The 17,199-nt window shown below is 33.9% G+C and overlaps 1 protein-coding gene across 3 annotated transcripts in view; it reads right to left on the reverse strand.

Annotated features, from left to right (window-relative positions):
• The window catches only part of LOC129938415 (bumetanide-sensitive sodium-(potassium)-chloride cotransporter), a 108,120-nt gene that overhangs the window by 37,755 nt on the left and 53,166 nt on the right, over positions 1-17,199 (reverse strand). The window contains exon 1 of one of the 3 annotated variants that reach the window (XM_056045961.1): positions 12,183-12,673. The exons of the other annotated variants lie outside the window; for them this stretch is intronic. Coding sequence (XP_055901936.1) covers positions 12,183-12,400 — 218 coding nt within the window. The 5' untranslated portion in view covers positions 12,401-12,673. Of the gene's footprint in view, positions 1-12,182; positions 12,674-17,199 lie in introns of those variants that run through there. 3 annotated transcript variants of the gene reach the window in all.

The following is a 17,199-nucleotide window of genomic DNA, read 5'->3' on the forward strand; positions in this document are numbered from 1 at the left end:
TCTGCAGATCTGGATGTTTCAGCAGATTTATCACTTCTTGTACTAATACCAATACAATTATTAGAAAATGTTTACTGGAAACTTGACAGCTCTACTCCACTCGTAAATATATACGTACACGAAGTTAGACTAACACAATGAAGAAAAAAAACATTTCCAATCGTGTTCCATGCACCTCAAAAAATCAATATTTAAATGAAATTTAAATTCTCCCATGGAAAACACCATAAGTAAATTATATAGGATGTGATTGAAATTGGGCAGGATTTCATTTCCAGTTAACTGGAAATGAATGTAAATTTTGACCAATGAAACTAATTAGTCGGTCAACTGTCATAAACTTTAAACTCGGAACTTTACCTCTTCTATCAGTTGATTGAGCTAAAACTACTAAAATCACAATTGTCTACAAAAAAAACTTCTTAGGCAAGTCCCTCTAGACTTGTGTTTTGTATTTTAAATAAGTTTTATTTTTTTAATATTCAATTTCAATTTGAAAAGAAACATTAAATTGAATTGTGCAAAAAAAAATCATGGAGTAATAAAGTTCAGCTTTCAGTTAATTGAAAAATCATGATTATCTGTCATTTTGGCATAAATAGAATTGACTTGATAGTTTTAGGGAGATTTTTCTTGACTTACTTTTAAGTCAATTTTCCTATAAAGTTGTCTTAATTGAAAATCAATTGGATATTTAAAGAAACATAAGGGAATTCATTTCAATCAAATGCATTTTTTAATGTGAATTAACACCAAGGCAACCAATTCGTTTTTCAGCTGTCATTATTTTCAAACTTTGAATTTAGATTGACTATCTTTTACTTGCAGAACTTACTATCATCAATTCTTTAGATACTAAAGAAACTCCTTACACAGGTTACAAGTTCATCATAAACTATGTTTTGCATTGTAGAAAAATACTTTTTCTTATATGATGATTAACCTTTCTACACTATTTATGAAGTTCAGATACGAGTAGGTTGGATAGAAAAAAATGGTCAGCTTACATTTTTACATAACTAATCTTGACTTAAAATTAAGGGAGATTTTCCTAAACAACTTTCCCGTAAACTTTCCAATAATGTTGCCTTGATTGGACAGGTTCAAGCAACATAAGATAGTTCATTTGCAGTCAAAAATGTTTACTTTATTTCTTAAACGTCTACTTTAAGTTCATAGTAGAAAAAGAACCAACAAAATTATTGTCTACAAAGCACTCCTCAGCAAGCTTCAAGACCATCATGATTTGTATTTTGTATTGTAAAGAATTATTAGTTTTTTCTTTTTCCAAATTGACAAGGAAACCTTTTACAGAAGGCATTGTGCAGAAAATAAATAAATTAGAGAGTAATAAAGTTAAGTTTTCAGTTGCCATTTTGATAGAAGTAGACTTGACTTAATAGTTAGGGAGATTTATCTTGACTAACTTTCCAGTCAATTTTCCATTAAAGTTGCCTTAATTGGAAGGTAATATTTTGGCAGCTGCCCAATCAGATAATAGAAACTTGCCTAACTTTCAAGTCCCTTATGTCGTCTGAATCTGCCCATTGTAAGCCAAGTTTTTGACAGCTGTTCCATCAGATACTATACACTTTTCGTCTAAACTAGCTTAATGTTTCCGATTTTTGGGAATTCAAAATCAGAAAGAAGCACTTTTAAAAGCATTTTAATGGTGTTTCCTTTTCCGGACTACCAATCAAAGTAGATAAATCTAGAATCGAATTTCTCTTCCTTCAACGCGAACAACTGTCATTTTATATCAATCGATATGTTGCCCAAAATAAATGTGCTCAATTATTGTTTTAAATTACATTAACAAAAAAGTTGTCTATTTTACTCTAGATCATTGACAAGCTGTCATATTTATGTCACAAACTGTCAACACAGTAGATAACATACAAATTTATATTGATGATGGGATATCTGCATTAAATAAAAGAAGAGCTGCTATCAAGAGAGAATAAATAAGTTTATTGGTTGATCTTATCTTTAGCACAATATTTTTATAATGTGCCACATGTGATTTTTTTTAATAAGGTAATAACTTAAGAAATTAAGGTTCTTAAAAATAAAATTTTACAAACAAAAATACAATCTCAATTTTAGTTTTTGTTTTTGCTTACGTCATAAGTGAACATTTTTATTACTACGGAATAAGGTAGTTTATTGTTGCATTTTAAAAACAAACAGACCTAGACTGTCAAATTTAATAAAATGACAGAATGGGAAGGTGTATACCTTTCATTTTAAATTTAGCTTAAACTTAAGACTAAAGAACATGTCTCTTTAGTGCAATCTCATTATTTTCTTCTTTCATAGAGTGTTTAAAATTGCTCAAAAGCGAGTTCACAGTAAGAATCCGAATTTGAAGTATGTCAGTATTCGCGATGCTTAATTAAATTGAGACGCCATAAAAATACAAACAATAACAACAGGCATGTTCCATATGTTGAATCATCTTATTGATTGACACTTAACATCACAATACAAAAAATAAAATACAAATTAAATATTTGGCAAAACCCAATTTATATAAATATACATAATGTATGTAGATAAAAAAATTTCTATTTTTTTTCTTCAATCAATCAAATAAATTGATTGAAATGTTATTTTCTCTTAAAATCTTAGTTTATAAGTTATTAGGTATTTTTGTGTTGTTGTGAAGGAATAACATTATGATTAAGTTTGAGTTCATAAATATGTACATTATGTTATGCTCAAGAATGTATAAGCAAAATCATGTGTGGTAAAAATAAGTGTTTCGAACACTTATTTGAACATAAAATGAAGTATGTTTTGTACATAGAATTGAACAGGCATCTGTTTTATGGTATTTGTAATATGTTTTCTATTTTAATTTTATGAAGCATACAATTTATGCATATGTATGATAAAATTGATTTATATAGATATAGTATCATAAATAACGGGTGTTTTTGGTATTTCTGTGGTTTTTAATATGACAGTACTTTTTTTGAATTGGTCTTTTTACACATCTGTCACTTGATTTATGCTCAGTTTGGCATAATTTCATTATGAATAGACTTAATCCTGAACAACGTTTGTAAACCGTGCAAATTGACTACCAACATAATGATTCGGTTCAAGCGTCACATTAATTTAATCAATGTATTGAAGGAAATTTATGGTGATCGAATTATCACGCGATTTGTGTGATTTAACACCCCTAAACTAGCTTTTTTGGGCCTACGAGGAGTCGCTTGTCTACAGAGATAAGTCCAAAACGATTGTGCCTTGGAAGAGGAATTACATCGCGTTAATACTGACTTTGGCATGGGTTCCAAAGTGGCCCCATACGGGAAAAAATTGGCACTTTCGGCTGGAATGTGTTAGTGCCGACACCTGAAATCATTTTTAAAATAAACGGTGATTTTTTAAGAGCTTGAGAACTTTAAAAAAAAAACGCATACAATTTGCAAAATCTCATCGATTCTTTATTTGAAACGTTAGATTGGTCCATGACATTTACTTTTTGAAGATAATTTCATTTAAATGTTGACCGCGGCTACGTCTTAGGTGGTCCATTCGGAAAGTCCAATTTTGGGTAACTTTTTCGACCATTTCGGCCGGAATAGCCCGAATTTCTTCGGAAATGTTGTCTTCCAAAGCTGGAATAGTTGCTGGCTTATTTGTGTAGACTTTAGACTTGACGTAGCCCCACAAAAAATAGTCTAAAGGCGTCAAATCGCATGATCTTGGTGGCCAACTTACCGGTCCATTCCTTGAGATGAATTGTTCTCCGAAGTTTTCCCTCAAAATGGCCATAGAATCTCGAGCTGTGTGGCATGTAGCGCCATCTTGTTGAAACTACATGTCAACCAAGTTCAGTTCTTCCATTTTTGGCAACAAAAAGTTTGTTAGCATTGAACGATAGCGATCGCCATTCACCGTAACGTTGCGTCCAACAGCATCTTTGAAAAAATACGGTCCAATGATTCCACCAGCGTACAAACCACACCAAACAGTGCATTTTTCGGGATGCATGGGCAGTTCTTGAACGGCTTCTGGTTGCTCTTCACTCCAAATGCGACAATTTTGCTTATTTACGTAGCCATTCAACCAGAAATGAGCCTCATCGCTGAACAAAATTTGTCGATAAAAAAGCGGATTTTCTGCCAACTTTTGTAGGGCCCATTCACTGAAAATTCGACGTTGTGGCAGATCGTTCGGCTTCAGTTCTTGCACGAGCTGTATTTTATACGGTTTTACACCAAGATCTTTGCGTAAAATGGTCGAATAACACAAGCCCAATTACTGCGAACGGCGACGAATCGACATTTCACGGTCTTCAGCAACACTCTCAGAAACAGACGCAATATTCTCTTCTGTACGCACTGTACGCATTCGTGTGGTTGGTTTAATGTCCAATAAAGTAAACTGAGTGCGAAACTTGGTCACAATCGCATTAATTGTTTGCTCACTTGGTCGATTATGTAGACCATAAATCGGACGTAAAGCGCGAAACACATTTCGAACCAAACACTGATTTTGGTAATAAAATTCAATGATTTGCAAGCGTTGCTCGTTAGTAAGTCTATTCATGATGAAATGTCAAAGCATACTGAGCATCTTTCTCTTTGACACCATGTCTGAAATCCCGCGTGATCTGTCAAATACTAATGCATGAAAATCCTAACCTAAAAAAATCACCCTTTATATTGGGAAACCCTTATTAAAAACACATCATAATTTGTACGTTTATTCTATCAATATTCTTTTTGTTGAAAAAACCAAAAACGAAAGAAAAGCAAAAAAACTGATAATTTCTCATCCCGTCTGTAGATTTGTTTTGCTTAAAAGCTTGTAGGTTTTCGTGTTGGGTTAAAAAATTGTTAGTTGAATATTTTTCATATAAAGAAATAGTTTAGTTTGAAAATCTAGTTTTGTTAAATAGATTTTTAGTCGAAAACAAATTTTTACCAATTTTAGTCGCATTTCTTAAATTTTTATTAATGCATGAATGTAAAATATTTGAGAGATATCAAGAACCGAACATCAAATTTCAACAAATTTGCGCACTATTTTTTATAGATTTAATTTTTTTTATAAAAAACGGACTTTTGGATTTTTATAAAAAAAACTACTGAATATCGAAAACAACATTTTTTGTGAAATAAAAAAGTTTGAGGAGACTATGTTTAATTTTTGAAAAGCTATATTAGTCGAAAATCAATTTTTACCAAGTTTTAGGACTGTTTTTTTGTAAGGTTTTTATCTTTAGTAAAAAAAACTGGCAACTAGATTTTTCTCAAAATTTTACTGAATTACAAATGCAATGGTATTTTTTAAAAGATAAAAGTAGTTTAAAGCCAATTTTCAAAAATTTGAGTCGAAAATCAATTTTTACCAACTTTTATAAATTTTTTTGCTTAGGTTTTTATTTTTGGTAAAGAAACTGTCAATTAGATTTTTCTCAAAATTTTACCAAATGTTGAAAACAATATTTCTTATATGAAAAAATTAGTTGAAAGCCATAATCTCAAATTTGTGAAAAGATATTTGTGTCGGAAATCAATTTTTAACAACTTTTGTTAAATTTTCTTTTAGGTTTTCAGTTTTTGAAAAAAAACTGTCAATTCAATTTTTCTTAAAATTGTACTTAATGTTGACAACAACATTTTTTTAAATATAAAATTGGTTTAAGGCCAATATTCTGAAAAAAAATTAGTTGAAAGCCATAATCTCAAATTTTTGAAAAGATATTTGAATCGAAAATACATTTTTACCAACTTTTATTAATGTTTTTTTTTAGGTTTTTATGTTTTGTAAAAAAAAACTGTTCATTAGATTTTTCTCAATATCCTACAGAATGTTGAAAACAATATTTCTTGTAGGATAAAATTAGTTTGAAGCCATAATCATAAATTTTTGAAAAGATATTTAAGTCGAAATTCAATTTTTACCAAATTTGAGTAATGTTTTTTTATAGGTTTTTATTTTTTATAAAAAAAAAACTGTCAATAAGATTCAAAATCTTAGCAGATGTTAAAAATATTATTTTTCTAAGATTAAATCGTTTTTTGTTTGTAAATATCTCGAAGTATATAATATTTTTTTTTCCTTTTTTTTTTTTGATTTATAAAAAAAAAAAACGTTTATTGGAATTTTTTCCAAAGATATATTTGTTTGTTATCACGTTACAGTATATATTATAAAGTTTAATTCAAGTCACACGCACGCAGAGACATCTTTCCAAAAATCTTTTATTTCGACTCTAGGGACCTTGAAACGGCGAGAAATGTTAAAATGTAACTTCCAATGGGAAATTTAATAATATTTTAATTTTTGGCAGTCATTTTGGAAAAAAAATATGTGGTTCTGTATAGCTTTGAGCTTTCTAACTGTACTATATTAACCGATAATTAATTTTATGAAGTTTCATAAAATTAGTTGAATGCAAGGGTGGATCCAGACTTTTAATCAGGAGGTCACTTAGATGAGTTTTTACTCACCGCTTAAAAAATGTTCTTCAATGTTTTGTAAAGGAGGCTAACAAAATTTAAATAACATAACGTGTATCTTTACCTTACATTTACAAATTTCAATTGCTGAAGTGAAGTTTTGTTATCAAATTATTTTAGAAGACTGTTGTCCAGTCTTTAACTGGTCACTATGCTTCCTCGATAGTGACGTTGACGCCAGCGCTGATATGATCACAAGTTTGATTCTCCTAGGAATGAGAACTTTTATCCCGAATAGGGTTAAAAGCATCAGACCTAAGGAAAACGCATGGTTCGATGCGAGCTGTAAAGAGGTTATTAGGGTTAAGAAGGTAAGTTTCCGTTGTTTTAAAGCCAATCCAACTGAGGAAAACCGGAATAAGTTCAAGCAAGCCAGGAAGGCCTGCAACGCCCATATTCGACGGACCAAATTTTTACATGACCAACAATTACGGCAAAAAATACTGCAATGTCCCAAAGGCAGTAAAAATTTTTGGTCATTTGTAAAAAATATGAGGAATTCTTCCTCTTCCTCGGTTCCTACGCTCGTTGTGAATGACACTCCATTTGTTAGCTCTTTAGAGAAAGCAAATCTCTTCGCTAGGCAGTTCGCCGCCAATTCAACTCTGCCAGTGAGTGTTATGACTCCGCCTGTACTTGAGCGAGTTAATGATTCTATGGGGCAAATCTTTTTTCGCACTCGTACTGTAGCGAGAGTCCTAAAAGATCTTAACATACACAAATCTGCTGGTCCGGATGGTATCCCCGCTATTGTTCTGAAGAGGTGTTCTTCATCGCTGGCAAAACCACTGCGTAAGCTTTTTCATCTGTCCTACTCCTCAGGTCTCGTTCCGAGCGGATGGAAAACCGCATTTGTCCAGCCTATTCCTAAAAAAGGCGAATCTTCCTCACCGTCTAATTATCGACCGATTGCACTTACGTCCCTTCTTTCCAAGGTCATGGAAACGCTGATTAATTATCAGCTCAAGAAATATCTTGAAGAACGGAAGCTTCTTAATGACCGACAGTATGGCTTTCGTAGCAATAGGTCCACTGGTGATCTCATGGTTCATCTCACCGAACAGTGGAACAAATCTTTACATAGTTTTGGAGAAAGTAAGATTATTGCACTAGATATTTCAAAAGCGTTTGATAGGGTTTGGCATCAGGCTCTCTTATCGAAAATGCGTGCTTTCGGTTTGCATGAATCCCTACTTCATTGGATTAGTAATTATCTTTCGAATCGTTCAATACAAGTTGTATTGGATGGATTCAAGTCTGAAAACCACAAAATAAATGCTGGTGTGCCCCAGGGCTCTGTTCTATCTCCAACACTCTTTCTCATTTTTATTAATGATCTCCTGTCTGCAACATCTAATCCAATACATTGTTTCGCTGACGATAGTACTCTTAGCTTTTCATATTCGTTTTCAGATTCACACCCCTCTTCTTCGGATGTGGAACTGCAACGACAAAATATGATAAGCTCATTAAATTCCGACCTTAACAGCATTGTACAATGGGGAATAAGAAACCGCGTGGAATTTAATGCTTCGAAAACGCAATGCTGTCTTGTATCGTTAAAGCGAAATATACCCCCCCTGCCATTATCCATAAATGGCACTTGCATCGAGGAAACTGAACATCTGGATATTCTTGGTATGTGTATCACCAACCACCTTTTGTGGAATGATCACATACGCGATGTCGCCAAAAATGCCGCAAGATGTTTGGGTTTTCTAAGGCGATGCAAGAAGTTTTTCTCCCCCTCTGATCTGGCTGTTATTTACAAGACTTATATACGTCCAAAGCTTGAGTATAACTCCCATATCTGGGCCGGTGCTCCTACAACTTACTTAAGCCTCTTGGATAGTATTGAACGTAGAGCATTTAGATTGATTGGTGATATTACCATCATAAGATCATTTACGTCTCTTGAACATCGTCGAAATGTTTCTTGTCTCACCCTGTTTTACCGTTATTTTAATGGTTTATGCTCTAGAGAAATAGCCAGTTGCATTCCTCCCCTTAAACAGTTCAACCGTAATACTCGCGCTTCTAGGAATGCTCATCAATATACCCTCGAGCCCATCTTCGGTCGTACTGTCAAGTACAGAGATTCGTTCTTTAGCCGTACTATGCGAATGTGGAATGCCTTGCCACACTCTGTCTTTCCCAGCTATTGCAATATTCAGGAATTCAAAACCAATGTGCACCGACATCTCCTTTCAACCCCTCTCTCCCTTTCCTAGTGCTCACACTGTGTCTACATAATAAGGGTAATATATCCCCTTGAGTGTGCGCTTATTATAAAAAAAAAAAAAAAAAAAAAGCAAGGTGTTGTCTAACTATTGAATTAGGATGACTCACTACATATGAAAGCATTCCAAGATTTCAACAGTTTTCTAAATATGCCATATTTAAGAGCTAAAACACAATAGTTTAGAGGGTTTCTTGGTCCATTTCACGCAGAAATGTAATTGTTGAAATTGTTTTGAAGCGCAGCTTTTGTTTAAAAAATCAAATATACTTTTCTTGTTTTCATTTCTGTAGCTTAGGTCTCTTATATTCTTCTAAAGAACTCTCACGTACTCGGTAGCTATAATTAAGTAAGTAAGTAAGCTTAGCAATCAAAATACACGCTTACATTTATTACATACAATACGAGATGATCTGAAGATCAAGCAACTACGAAAGCAATCGGCAAAATTGTGAAAAAAATTAAGTCGAAAAAAGCTGCCGGTGATGATGGGCTACAGTTGGAATTTTTTAAATACTCCGGAAATGGATTTGTTGAAGACTATTACTGTATAAACCAACTTGTAGCAAACATTTGTTGGCGAGTGAAACTTAAGCACTATCCATAAGAACAGGTTATTGCCTTCCCTGTTCCAAATTTAGAGGTATTTATTAGCCTTTAAAAGATCTAGCTTAGTCTTAATCTTTACTTAAAACAAATCCTAAAACCCAAGAGTACAATATCGAAATCAATTCACTTCTTCCTCGATTTCAAAGCAGCCTAGGACAATGTCAATAAGGACGAGCTATTCCATGCCATGTTGGCTTTTGGTATTCCTGCCAAGCTGATACGCCTTGTCAGAATGATGCTGGAGAATGTTCGCTGCTCTGTCAAAATTGGTAGAAACTCAACAGATTCCTTCAGAAACACCAGAGGATTACGACATAGTGAGACGCGGTCACGAAGCTGTTTCAATATTGTTCTTACTGTTCCACGGCCAATACAAATGGCACTATCTTTCAAAAATCCACACAGTATCTTTGGATATGGAGATGCCTTCGACATTATGGGGAAAACTAAACAAGCAGTTATGGTTGCCTTATCCAGTATCGAGTTTATAGCGAACATAAAATGGGTCAGAACGATACCATTGGTATAAATCCACCTGCGCATTTTTATTGACTCTGCAAATCACATCATTGCTTAATTCAAGCAGAGAATAACTTACTAATCGCTACCCTATTAAATTGGACTAAGTAAGCAATCGAGAAATAAGGCAGTGAAGCTTTAAAGAAAGTTTATATAAAACAGTCCGTATCCCGGTCTTGCTATATGAAGCAGAAGCATTATCTCTCTTATAGGCGGATAAAGTCTCTTTTAGTATCTTCGAGAGAAAGGATTTAGGTACGATCTATGGACCGATTTGTGTCAACTAGCAAAATGACACCTGGCGGAGATGATACAACTATGAAATGTACAAGCTTTGCAAAGACTTGCCAGATTGAAAACCTGTGCTTATTCAACGGTAAAATTGGATAAGGCATTTTGAGTGAATCAATATCGAAACTTCAGCTCATAAATTATTTAAACGTCAAGCCAGAGGAAACAAGAAACTGAGGCAGACTTCATCTCCTGCCTTGAGACTTAGTATTCAAAATTAGCCGTGTTTTTTTGGTATTTCATATATAGTAGTAGCAGTAGTCCGGTCTTTATATTTAAAAGTTGATGCAATTGAATATTTGCCAGAATAATTTATCAAAAAAATCAAAACAAAAAAATAGGGAAATTCAGACGAGGGGTGAAATCGTGTAAGCTTATTTTTGATAGTTGACTCTAAAAATCAAGAAAATACGTCTGTGTAATGTGACATAAAATAAAAACCTCAAGAAGGGGGTTTGTTCGTAGACTACTACTAATTTAACATGTGGAGTTAAAGCGAGCTTAAGAACGCCTAAATTCGTTATATACCTGAATCGAGTTGAAATGAGCTTGATTCGCCTGGATTCCGGTCGGAAATTGGTGTTGAGTCAAAATTTGTGAAGAAAAACCTGTGTGGAGGAGTTGGTTTTACAGATAATGCGTTATGGTCTGCTTATTTAAAAAAAATTGCACATGGAGAAGGTAGCATATTCTTATATGGTGCCAAACTATTCAGTTTGTCATTATTATACACGAATCAAACTATCTCACTTGCACTTCATAAGAAACATCGAAACACCATTTGCATTTTAGAAAGTGGTCTCAAACCAAATTATTTTTAAATATTCTTTTGGAAACACTAAAAAGATTTATTTAATCTAAACTGAGATAAACCTTTGGTAGAAACATAGCAAAACTTAATTACCTTTTCTACTGTTTTCTGATGCAAAATAAGCCAATTTAGTCCATTTTCATTAATAAAACTAAATAATATCAACAGTAAAAGATTGATTTTTTCCCCAATGGAAAACACATGATTCCAAATGCACAACTGCTCAACGAACACAGCCATCCAGATAAAAATGCAATATCAATCGTACCAACATTTGATAACGAAATCACATAAGATTTATTCGAGGTATTAGAGACAGCAGGCTACAGATAAAGATCAAGCATTATTAACTATTAACTGTTTCAGGCCCAGGTGCATTTCTTGCTGTGACTACAGCTAAGATTTAAAATATCCCTGTTGTCAATGTGAAAAAGTTGTCACTGTCATTTATGAAAATTGATTCGCAAGTAAAACAAAAAACAAATTTTTGCACTTGAAATCGTTTTAACTATTGAACTTGTAGATAGTTCAGTGGCCTCTATATCAAATTTGGAAAATTGATTTGTTTTATATAAAAAAACCACGCGTAGTATTGAAAATATTGTGCGTTGATCGCATAGTAGGTAAGTTAAATGAAAAACAAAAACAAAAAATTACTCTTTTGATTGAAATATACATACTTCAATTTAATTTCTAAGTATTTTTATATCAGATAGTGGGTGTAGCTTTATACGACGCAACGAACATAGTCTGTTTTCGCTAATATTCAATCAATATGTGGATGAAAAACTCTATCGATTGATTTCGTGTACTTATAATATACATCTACAGTTATTGAATGATGTTCCATGGAATTTCCGATGTTTTTCTATCATCAGATCAGAAATTATTTATAGCAAGAGAATAAATACTTATAGGTTAAGTACTTATATATTATAGTTCCTATATTGAGACATGAGGATTTACATATGTATTTTGTAAATATTATCGTCCTTGATGTATAAGGTCTTGAAGTAATTCTGGTACATTTAAAATGTGAAATATTTTTTTAAATTCTACAAAAACTAAAACCACACTTTAAGAATCTCGTTTCACTTGTGACTACGGAAGCTATAGTCTTGTTTTGGAATAACTGCTAACTATTGTTTTTAAACAAAAGACGTATCTTCTGACGAAGTTATGTAATTGGTTTTCTTCTTTTATTTTTTAGCACACTTCAAAAACATACCCAGTCAATTGTGACAAGCTAAGCCTCCTCGAATACTCCTCTTGATGACTTAAACGCATTGATTTACGTCTAAGTAGATTTAAACCTCTGAACGAATATCCGTGCTTTATTTTTTTCTTCTCGAAAAGAAGCTCACCAATAATATCAGCTTGTTCATCTTTTTCAAGATCTTCAACACCGATCATATTAATATCGGTAACACACAATTTATCTGTCATGTTTACACAAAAGCACTTAATATCTCACATATAGGTTTTGAAACGAACAACATTTAGAAGTTTTCAAAAAACAGGCCAAAAATTTAGAGCTTGAACATTTTAATTTTAAAAACAACACAAACAAAAAAAAAAAACAAAACACTATACAAGCATCAAAGTTGGTTACAAAGCTAATGGTTTTTAAATTTAACAGCAGGGTGACACATTTTTTTCGTTTAGTTTTAATTTCCAGTCTTGAAGACCACTTTACCTAATAAAATCGTCCGATGTCGATGCCATTTCTGTTAAAACTCTTCCAGCTCTCTATAGGCAGGGTATACCTTAGCCATCAGTTCAGGCGGATCCATTCACTTTGATGGTTTTACTTTTTTTCTTCATTTTTCTTTTTTCTGATGTTCATTTTGGTATGAGGAAGACTTCCAATTCCAATACTCAAGATCAAAATGAATGAGGAATGCTCTTTATGCCAAAAGTAGTAAGAATAAAATAAATTTAATTGCATGGATATAATGTATTTTTCCACACTCAAAATATTGTACATATCTCTGTATATGTCTATTTTTATCTTTTTTAATAAACATTTTTTCTCTGTGAGTTTTCGAGAGTTGAAATATACGAAATTTCTTTCTTTATGTCTGCGGTGTGATATGTGTGCTCATTGATTTTGGAAAGGCATAAGGCATTATTGATTTTGGAATTTATATTATTTGGGCATCAGTTTGAAATTATTGCAAATCTATGTCAAGTTTGGATAGCATTTACATTACAGGGCGATGAGAGATATTATGATTAGGTATAACGTTTTTATCCAAAATTTAGAAAAGTTTTTAAAATAAGATTTATTATTATTTATACTGACTAATATATGAATATTGCCTTGGCTAAGAAAGACAGAGTGTGGTAAAGCAAACCACATTCACGTAGCACGGCTAAAGAGCAAATTTCTATACGTGACAATATGACCCAAGGCTCGAGGGTATTATGATAACCATTAATGGGTGCGTGAGTATTACGGTAGAATTACTTGAGGCAAGAAATGCAAGCGGCTATTTCCCTAGAACATACAAAATTATAAAAATAAATTGGGTGGCGCAACACTCCGTTGAAAACTAGGGCCTAGTGACTTACAACTCTCAAACATTCCTGTGTTCGAGTAATGTTGTCAGGAATGGAGGGGACCTACAGTTTTTACGCAGAATCCAAATGGCTAATTTAAAAAAGCACTTTTCATGACAAGAATTACTCTTGAAAGATTTGTCAATTCCTCGCAAAAGGCAGTACCCCTTAACCCTTTTTTTTTAAATTAAGGTGGCACAGGCAGGGATTAAACCCAAAACCTCGCGTGACAGTCCTACACATTAACCACCACGCCACGGGTACTAAATTTTCCTAGAACATAATCCGTAAAAAAAAACGGGTAAAAAAGGGTAAAACAAGAAACTTTACAACGTTGTTCAAGCGACGTTAATGATTCAACAATTAATCTTTAAACGAATATGAAAAGCTAAGGGTATTATCGTCAGCGAAGCAGGTAAAAGGATTAGAAGTTTCAGAGAGGAAGGAGATCATTAAGAAAAATGAAGAAAGAGTGTAGGAAACAGAACAGAGCCCTTTGGCACACCAGCATTTATTTTGTTGTTCTCAGACTTGAATCTATCCAATACTACTTGTGTTGAAGTAATTTCTTATCCAACAAAGGAGAGATTCATTAAATCGAAGGCACGCATTTTGATTAGAGGGTCTGATACCAAACCCTATCAAAAGGTTTTGAAATATCAAGAGCAATAATCTTACTTCCTCAAGAACGATGTAAGGATTTGCTCCATGAGATAACCAGTGGAGATATTTCTTGAGCTGATAATTATGACATTTAAAAGAAAAAGAGCAAAAGGTCGATAACTAGAGGTGGAGGTTATCGGCTGGGCAAATACTATTTTTCTAAGACCTAAAGATTAAGATAGTTGAATAACACCTTTTCAAAACAATTTAGATGCTGTTATTAGGGCCAGCTAATTGGTGTGTGATCAGATCTTTAAGGACTTTGGCTACTGCACGGGGGCAAGAAATATTAGCCTATAAAATAATTTACGCTCTCAAGTACAGGTGGATCCAAAATACTATCTGGAAGCGTAGAATTGTTCGTGAATTGCCTAACAAAGAGATTATTGCTTCTTCTAAAGGGCTAACAGATGGAGTCCCATTGATAACGAGCGTAGAAACCGAGGGAGCTAGAGAATTCCTTATATTTTTTACGAATTATCACAAAATTTGCACTGCCCTTGTGTAATTGCAGTACTGTTTGCCTTTAATTTTGGTCATTCATAAATTTGGTTCTTCGAATATGGGACTTCCAGGTCTTCCTTAAACTTTTTTCGGTTTTCCTTAGTTAGGTTGGATTTGTAACAGTAAAAGCTTAGCTTTATAATCCTAGCAACCTCACTGCAATTTAAATCAAACCATGAAAGAACTTGTTCATTGTTGAGACCGTCCCAATTGTATTTTTTGAGGATATCTCTTAGGATATCTTTCTTTAACTGGAGAGTTTTGTACAAACAAATAAGGAACTCTTATCTAAGTTGATAACTTATTCTTTATTTATTTGGTTTAAAAAAGGACCTTAAAATTCACCTGATAATGACCTTGTTATTTTCATTGAATAGCAAAGGTATATTATACGCGCACTCAAGGGGCACTCAAGATATTAATATTCTTATCATGATTAATCACAGTGCGAAAAATTAGGAAGGGGGGATAGGATTAGAAAGGAGATACTGATGCACCTTGGTTTTGAATGTCTGCACATTGTAATGAGTGGAAAACATTGAGTCTGGTAAAGCATTCCACATTCGTGTGGTGCGACTAAAGAAATAATCTCTGTACTTTACAGTACGTCCGAAATCGGGCTCAAGGATAAACTGATGAGCATTCCTAGAAGAACGGGTATTATGGTTGAATTGTTTGAGGGGAGGAATGCAACTGTAGCGATAAAATAATGACAGGCATGAAACCTTACGACGCGACGGTGCTCGAGAGATACAAAAGTTTCAGTTAGACAACGGTCACCTATCATTTTTAGAGCTCTATTTTGAATTCTGTCTGAGAGACTCAAGTAGGTTATAGGAGCATAGTAGGTTATAGTGAATTGTAATCAAGTTTCGGCCGAATATAGGCTTTAAAGATTGCAGCCAGATCAGAAGGGGTAAAAAACTTCTTGCATCTTCGGAGAAAACCTAAACACTTAGCAGCATTTTTGGCGATGTTAAATAAGTGATCACTCCATAACAAGTGATTTGTAATGCACATACCTATGACTGGAAGCAGTTCGGTCTCCTCGATGCAAGTACCACTCATGATTAGTGGCATTGGGGGAAGGTTACGCTTTTGTAACAATAGACAGCATTGAGTTTTCGAAGCATTAAATTCTACAGGGTTTTTGATTCCCCATTAGACAATGCTGTCAAGATCAGAATTTAACGAGCTTATCATACGCTGCTGTTCGTTGGTAGTCCACATCCGAAGAACAAGGATGGGAATCTAAAAACGAATATGAGAAGATAAGGGTACCGTCATCAGCGAAACAACTAAGTGGGTTAGAAGTTGCAGACAAAAGATCATTTATAAAAATACACCGGCGTTTATTTTGTGGATATCAGATTTGAACCCGTCCACGACTACTTGAATTGAACGGTCCGAAAGGTAGTTTCGAACCCAACGAATATGGTACCAAACTCTATCAAATAGTTTTGAAATATCAAGGGCAATAACCTTACTTTCTCCAAAATGATGTAAAAATTTCTTCCACTGTTCGGTAAGATAAACCATGAGATCTCAGTGGACCTATTGCAACGAAAGCCATACTGCCGGTCATTAAGAAGCTTCCGTTTTTAAAGATACTTCTTAAACTGAAAGTTTATCAGCGTTTACATGACCTTGGAAAGAAGGGATGTAAGTGCAATTGGACGATAGTTAGATGATGAGGAGGATTGACCTTTTTTAGGGACAGGCTGGACAAATGCAGTTTTCCATCCATTTGGAAAGAGACCTGTAGAAAAGGACAGATGGAAAAGCTTACGCAGTTATTTTGAGTTGAAGAACACCTCTTCAGAACAATAGCGGGGATACTATCCAGGCCTGTGGATTTGTGAATGTCAAGATTTTTAAATACTCTAGTAACTGAACAAGTGCGAAAGAAGATTCGTCCCGTAGAACCGTTGGCTTTATCAATCGAGCTTACTTAGGGAGTGTCATTGAAAACGAGCGTTGAAAGTGACGATGACGTAGTGTTGCGCACATTTTTTTACAAATGACCAGAAATTTGTACTACCATTGGGACATTGTAGTATTTTTTGCCGTAATTTCGTATATGTCCGTTACAGGTCTTTTTAGCTTGTTTGAACTTTTCCGGTATTTCTCAGTTGGGTTTGCTTTGTAATTTCGGAAACTTAAACTTTTGGTCCTAAAAACCTCTTTACAGCTCGAATCAAACCATTTGATAGATTTTACCCTATTGGGGATAAAATTTCGCATTCCACAAAGAATCAAGTTTGTAATCCTATCTGCATTGGAGTCCACGTTACTGCCTAGGGAGCATAGTGACCAGTTAAAGTTCCTGAAGAATTCATTGAGACCGTCCCAGTTGGCTTTCTCATATTGCTAAACGGTTCTCGTAGGTGTGTTAACTTTAACTAGGGTTGTTTGGCATAAGAAATATGCAGATATGACACAATGGCCTGATGTGCCTTGAGGCGATAATACTTTGACAGTATATTTATTAGGATTAGAAGTTAGAAACAAGTCAA

This window comes from Eupeodes corollae, chromosome 1, assembly GCF_945859685.1.
Source record: "Eupeodes corollae chromosome 1, idEupCoro1.1, whole genome shotgun sequence".
In the NCBI taxonomy this organism is placed as follows: domain Eukaryota; kingdom Metazoa; phylum Arthropoda; class Insecta; order Diptera; family Syrphidae; genus Eupeodes; species Eupeodes corollae.